Genomic DNA, 6,734 nt, shown 5'->3' with positions numbered 1-6,734 from the left:
ACCCCCCCACCTCACCATTTCCAGTAAGCTACTCTGGCTTTGTATCAACTGCACAGTTTAGAGGAGATGAATTCTACCTTCTATCTTCTCAGATAGCTTTGTCTGTATATCTGTATGTCTGATTTCCCCTGACTGCTTTGGCTGTTGCATCTGCAGTAAAACACACTGTAACCTTTTTCATCATAAAAGTCCTTATAACACTATTTTTTTTCTCTGCTCACCTTCATAGCAACGCTATGAAAGCATTAAATAAACATAGAGACTAAACCTCCTAACCTCACATACAATCCTGAGCCCATTCCTCCTTCATTTCTCTCCCAACCACTTCAGTAAAGCTGGATGTAATAAGGACACTTCACAAACTCTTTTGATTAAGTTCCATTGACCTCTTAGCATTTGAAGTGTCAAATGCAACTTAAACTTTTTCTTCTTAAGACATGACTCTCTCTTAACTTCCAAGATACTAGAGTCTCATGATTTTCCAGGAACTCTACATCTTAGTCTCCAGTATTGAAGGGGGAGTTGATTTCCTCTTCCTGTATAATATTATGGTTTCTTAGTACACAGTTCTTAACCCTCTGCATTCAGTAAACTCAAGAAGCGCTCCTTGAACTTCTATGCTGTGCCAGTCACCCTCCTAGGTACCAGGGGAAACAAATCAGTACTACAGACATCAACTCCTTTTCATAGAACTTAGGCATTGGCCATTGTATGGTTTTACCCTCACCCAGGCTTCAAATATCATTCACTGGTAAGCTGACGACGTCGTAATATGTTTCCAAAACATGGATTTTTCATCACCAGACACACATATCTAACTACTGTTTGACTTTCCAAACTTAATAGATACCAGACTGATCGTATGTTAATCTTCATTCTCCAAATCCAAAATTCTTTACTCTGAGAAATGTTGTCAACAATGTGTTCAGTTGTTCAAGCAAGACACTCAAAAGTCATCGATATCTACTGAATCCAATCTGTTACACAAGCAGTTGAGTCTACATCTACAATGGGCCTGGAATTTGTTCATTGTTTTCTTTTCCTACTGCTCTTACTTTTTTGCAAGCATTTCTATTTACCCATGTCTTGCTTGTATCCAGACGAGTAAGAGTAATCTGTCTATAATGTCTATCTATTAATATAACTTCCCTGCTTCAGATGAGTTCTTACTGGTTTTAGGATTTGTTTTAAAATTATTTACATGGTTTTTAAAAGACCTTGGATTGTCTGGGTTGCAGGTCCCTCTCTATTCTTCTCTTTGTTCACGTACCTCCAGGCTCTCTTCTAGACATGCTCTTTCTAGTTTCTAAAGCAGATCAATTTCTTCCTCCTCTCAGAGATTTCTTCCATATAATACACTTTACATGGAAGGGTTGTTCCCTACAAGTTTCTTTTGGAAAATCACCTTCTAAAGGAAGATTTTCCTAACCCCCAACTTACCAATATAAGTTAGGTACCCTTGCCAGCCCCCCTCACGGCAGCATACTGCACCAGCACATCTCTTAGTTGTAATTATTTGGTGGCTATTCTAACTCTTATTTAAAGCCTATCTCCCCTACTAGATGGTAAAATCCTTGAAGGGAGAGGCCAGTTCTGCATTTTTCACAGATAATTCCTATACTCATCTCACTACTTGTCACACAGCAAGACCTCAATAAATAACTGGAATAAGTAAATGAATAAATCTTAACATTGCAAAACCAGAAGAAACTAGCTTAGAGATGAGAAAATGCATATCGAGAGAAATTAAGTGACAAGAGCAAAACTGAAACTATAAACCAGAATTCTGTCCATTTTCCTTGTTGGTACTGCCCACGAGCTCACTTTCCAAAATTGAAATAAACAAATAAAAATGATTCTATAGTTAAATGCATTATAGAATACTTTCACTATTTTTGTGTCTTTATATATATTATTTTACATTTATTTACCTTTTTGTCTATACTTGTTGGTTTCATTAACAATTTCTTATAAATATAGGGGCTCTGGGAGTATAACAAACTAACCTGCCTGAAATCTATTTTTTTTTTTTTACAGTTTGTGTTTTATCTATGAAATGTTATTAAAATGTTGCCTTCTTCATAAAACTAAATTTTATCCTGATAAAAATAATTATTTCTTCCAAATATAGGAGCTAACTTAAAGATTTAGAAAGATGAAGTACACTGTTATAATCCTCCTTTGAAGATCCTGACTCAGATTAAGAATCACATTTATATCATGTTCTTGATGTCTGCACAGAGGATAATTACTATAAACATAATACGTTATAATTTTAGAGGTAGTTATTGATGTTTCAAACTCATAGGGGCAATGAACTTGATAGTACATTCAACCATTCTTATTTACCATCTTGTAAGGGGATTAGGTTCATCATGTGACTTAAAGTAGCTCTGACCTTGGACATATCATTTACACTCTCAAAATCATATCTGTAAAATGAGGATAACTCTTTGTTGTTCAACTCTGTTTAAGAGTAAAATGAAGTAATAAAAGCAGAACTGTTTTGTACATTTTTAAAAATGCCATTACAATATAGGATATCCAGGTTATTTCTAGATGCTCCTTTCTATTTCAAATTATAATTGAAAGCACTTAATAATTAATATTAGCAATAAAAAGCCATAATAGCAATTACTTTTGTCATATAACCAGTATGATTTTTATACTGTAATTACTTTTTAATAGAAAGATTAATTGTGTAAAGCTGCTTTCAATTTTACAAAACTGATGTACAATATAACAAAATCATAATGAGATTAATATCTATTTGAAATTACAAGAAGGTTAAATAGCATGACTAAACTACCAAATTTTATTTTTTCTAGTTTCAAAAGTGTTATATAACAATATCAATACTCTATTATATAATATGACTTAAGCCATGCTTATGAATATGTAGCTCTCATTTCTCTCTCTATATGTATATATCAAGAGTATATATGTTTATACATATATATAAAAATTATCATCAAATACTAAGTATGGTATTTAAATGGACAATAAATGTTAAAATATGTCCAGTATGACAACTCACTAACAGCTAAATATAACTTTGAATCAAAATAAATTCTTGCATCTTTACCTCTGTAGCATGTACCTGAAAAATATTTTCATATCCTTGTTGTGGACTTAATAATAGCATTAACATAAAATGACATAAACACTGTTACCTATCAAGGGTAGAACCTACCAGTGTGCTGTGAACACTGATTCAGAGTGTCCTGCAACATTGTGAGTCTCCTTAAAACTCTAGTTACAGTTCTTTCTAGGACTGTGTCTGTGGCTGTTTCTGCGTCACTGTGTCATTGATTTTATGTTTCCAGAATCAACTTGCTTAGTCAGGCATAGATGGGCTCCATTATTTTTGGCCACATCTTCCCAGAAATTGTGGATCAACTCCACATCTTTGTCAGAGAAGTTGTCTTCTCTGAAAAGTTTCTGGTCTCAACAGAAGTTTTTCATGTTGATATTCAACAGTCACTCTTAACTTCCATCCTCGCCCTCTGTCCATCCTTTCTCCCCATCACTTTAATCACTAAAGTTATTCACCATGGCAAGGAAGACTGAGATTTCAGTAAGACATGTCACAACAATCATGATTAGAACCTAGAATTTACACTTCTTTCTATAAAATTTTATCTTGAATATTAAAAAACAATCCAGAGAGATTATAAAGATGATATCATGTTCATTTTCAGCCTCAGGGAGTGTATAGTTTTGCTTACCTTTAATAATGTTGGGCTTTGGTGGCATGCTAAACTCATAGACTGTTGGTTCTGAATATCCCAATCTGTTGGCAGCTGTAATTTGAACTTCGTACCCCATTGTCCATTGTAAATGCTCCAAAATAATGTGGTCTTTATTTCCCTGCACTTTTTTCTCTAGCCACTGGTCTTCTTTATCTTTCTGTAAAGGCAATAAAAAATATACATTTTGTGACAATTCATTCACTAAAGTTGTGATTAAAAAAATTATTTTGAGATGGAATAGGTGGTTTTATTAATACTGAAAAAGGATTTTTTCATCCACAGGGATAGATGAAGTTGCTATGTCAATGAAGTCATTTCTAAGACTTTTCTATAAAAAATGTAATGTTTTTATATTAGTCAGAGAATGATTATTTTATAATTAATCTCTGATGATTCAGTGCTTGATAATTCACCTTTGTTAATATTTTTTAAAAATTTAACATATATAAATTTGTTGTTTGGCCACTTTGTTGATTATTAATAATTATGTGAAGTAAAAATGGAATATGATATATAGAAAAAGCCTAAATATCCATTAAAATAATTGTCAGGTACTATTGTTTAAGGTTTGGGCGGGGATAAAGTGTCTTGCAAATAAAGTTTGGATATTTTTTATAGATTTAAATTACCACTAGTATTTTCTATTATGATGATATTATTTCACTACAATTTCAAAGCTCAATTTCCCAGAGGCGTAATTATAAACAAATTGTAGCCTAGTCTTGGAGATAGATGATTGATAGATAGACAGATGATAGATAGATAGATAGGTAGATAGACGATAGATAAATAGACAGACAGACAAACTGATATTTTTTTAACCTCAGAGCTCAGCCCAATATTACTTTGTTGAGCCATTATTTTGCAATTTTTTGACTATAAATAAAGAATAACAATAATAAAGTTTTCTCCATTTATTTTCTAAAATCAAATTCTAGAGGTTAAATTCATTATTGCATTAAACTGATGGTACTACAAACATAAAGTTTCCTTAAGAAGGAGACAAGAAGACATTATAGCTTTGATACCATGATATTATTCTCTCTTCCTATTTAATTATTTTTGATTACATAAAACTTGTATTACAAAAAAAAAAAAAACCTGTTTGGACAGGTTTGTTATTTCATCTAAAACTGAAGATATTAGCACTTCTAATGAAGCCATGGTTTTGCACATGTACTTAAAGTTATATAAACAAGAGGGATTTCCCTTGCTTTTTTCTGAAACTTACAAATATATTAATTTAATTTATTAGTCTAGACTGTTGTCCAGAATTTAAGGCTGAAAAAGCTATTGGAAAACAGAACATTTGGGCCAGAGAGCTTGTGACTTGTCTAAGTCATTAAATGACTAGTAAAGTTAAGAAAGGAAACTAGATGTACTTTTGAAATGCTTAGGGCAGCTGTACCAAACAGTTACCATTTTTCTAACACTCCCTTTCTTCGTCAGTTTCTTCATCAATTATTCATTCAGACCTTATAGGGTAGTGAGGCTATTATATAACTATGAATACAACAGTAAATAAGATTTGTGCAATACCCTCATCTTGGAGTTTACAAACCAGCACAGATGAAAAACACGAATGCTTTAAAAAACCAGAGTATGCTTGGGGTGTGTGTAACAGGGAGACCCAATGACTCCAAGGGCCAGGAAGGTTTGCTCAGGGAAAGTGATGTCACGCTTACTGGAATAATAAACTCCAGTGCCATTCTACTTTTCATTCGTCCTAATCTAGTTAATGAAAAGAAGGCGTGATTCTTTCACAGAAGTTTAGAACCAAAAATAAACACAATGATTGAAAATCTCAGAAAGATGCACAACTACTGGGAGATGTAAAAACGGATACCGCAGGTTTATTGTTTTAAGTAAATATAAAAACATTTCATAGATATTGACCAAAAAAAAAAAAAGCTTAAAAAAACCCCATTCAAAAGTAAATTTAGATAAGATATATGATATGATATATGATACATATACATATGTGTATATATACACATGTGTATATAGACACAGTAAAATACACATAACATAAATATTGGATATGTTACATATGTGTACACATATGGACAAAATGGAGGAGGTAAGGAGACTGAAGGGCTAGATAAGACGGGGGCTACACAAAACAGTAGAGTTGTCCCTGTAGCCTCCCTCTCACTCCAATAATTCTATGTAACTATAGTTATTGGTGACAATAACTATTTTTGTGGAAATCCAGAATTGAGTTTTGCTTTGGATCTGAGCAGAGATGGGGGTGAAAGAGCCAGAAAATAAGCCAACACCTGAGATCTGGATTACCCCAGGATACAATTTATTCTTCAGAGGAAAAGATAGTCTCCATGTCCTTCGGATAATCTTCCAAAAATACTATTTCTGAGAACTGAGCATTTGAGGTTAAACTTCCTGATAAGCACAAGACATGCAGACAGTCTCTTCTGAAATAGCAATCATTTAACTCTTAATTGTTGAAGCTCTTAGCATGATAAATGAAAAGCCCCTCCATCATTTTAGATAGTTGGAGTGATATCATAAAAAATCAAAGAGAGTTCTGATATTTTCCCCAATTTAAATCAATTTCATTTTCCATTTAACATTAGACAAGGAGGCTTTTTAATCCCCTAATTGCTATTCCCAGGGAATAGAAAAAAATTAAAGTGGGTGTTCCCAAATACTCCCCTAGGCATCAAAATCTCAATTATGCATTTGAAGAGTGCCTAATTCACAGAATTTAAATGCCTAGGGAATGATTTAAGATAATCTAGTTGCAAAAATGTTCCCCTAGGTATCTTAATGAGATGATTTGCTGAATAGGGCTATTATTAATAAGCCAATTAAATGTTGAAGGGCAGCTACTGAAAGAAAAATGGTCATTTTGCTTTGATGTAGTTTATCTTAAGCAATCTTTTTTGTCAGAAAATAGATAGGGCCATATGACAGTCAAGGGCACTCAATAGTTTTTTCCAAAAACATAATATCGGTGTATAG

The 6,734-nt window shown here is 32.9% G+C and overlaps 1 protein-coding gene across 2 annotated transcripts in view; it reads right to left on the bottom strand.

Annotated features, from left to right (window-relative positions):
- NCAM2 (neural cell adhesion molecule 2) overlaps window positions 1-6,734 on the bottom strand; it is a 413,016-nt gene that overhangs the window by 30,077 nt on the left and 376,205 nt on the right. For both annotated transcript variants that reach the window (XM_006908233.1, XM_006908234.1), the window contains one exon: window positions 3,729-3,909. In XM_006908233.1, the coding sequence (XP_006908295.1) occupies window positions 3,729-3,909 (181 nt within the window). The remainder of the gene's footprint in view (window positions 1-3,728; window positions 3,910-6,734) is intronic.

Source organism: Pteropus alecto, unplaced genomic scaffold (assembly GCF_000325575.1).
Source record: "Pteropus alecto unplaced genomic scaffold, ASM32557v1 scaffold81, whole genome shotgun sequence".
NCBI classification, from domain to species: domain Eukaryota; kingdom Metazoa; phylum Chordata; class Mammalia; order Chiroptera; family Pteropodidae; genus Pteropus; species Pteropus alecto.
This window is presented reverse-complemented; position numbering and strand designations above follow the sequence as displayed.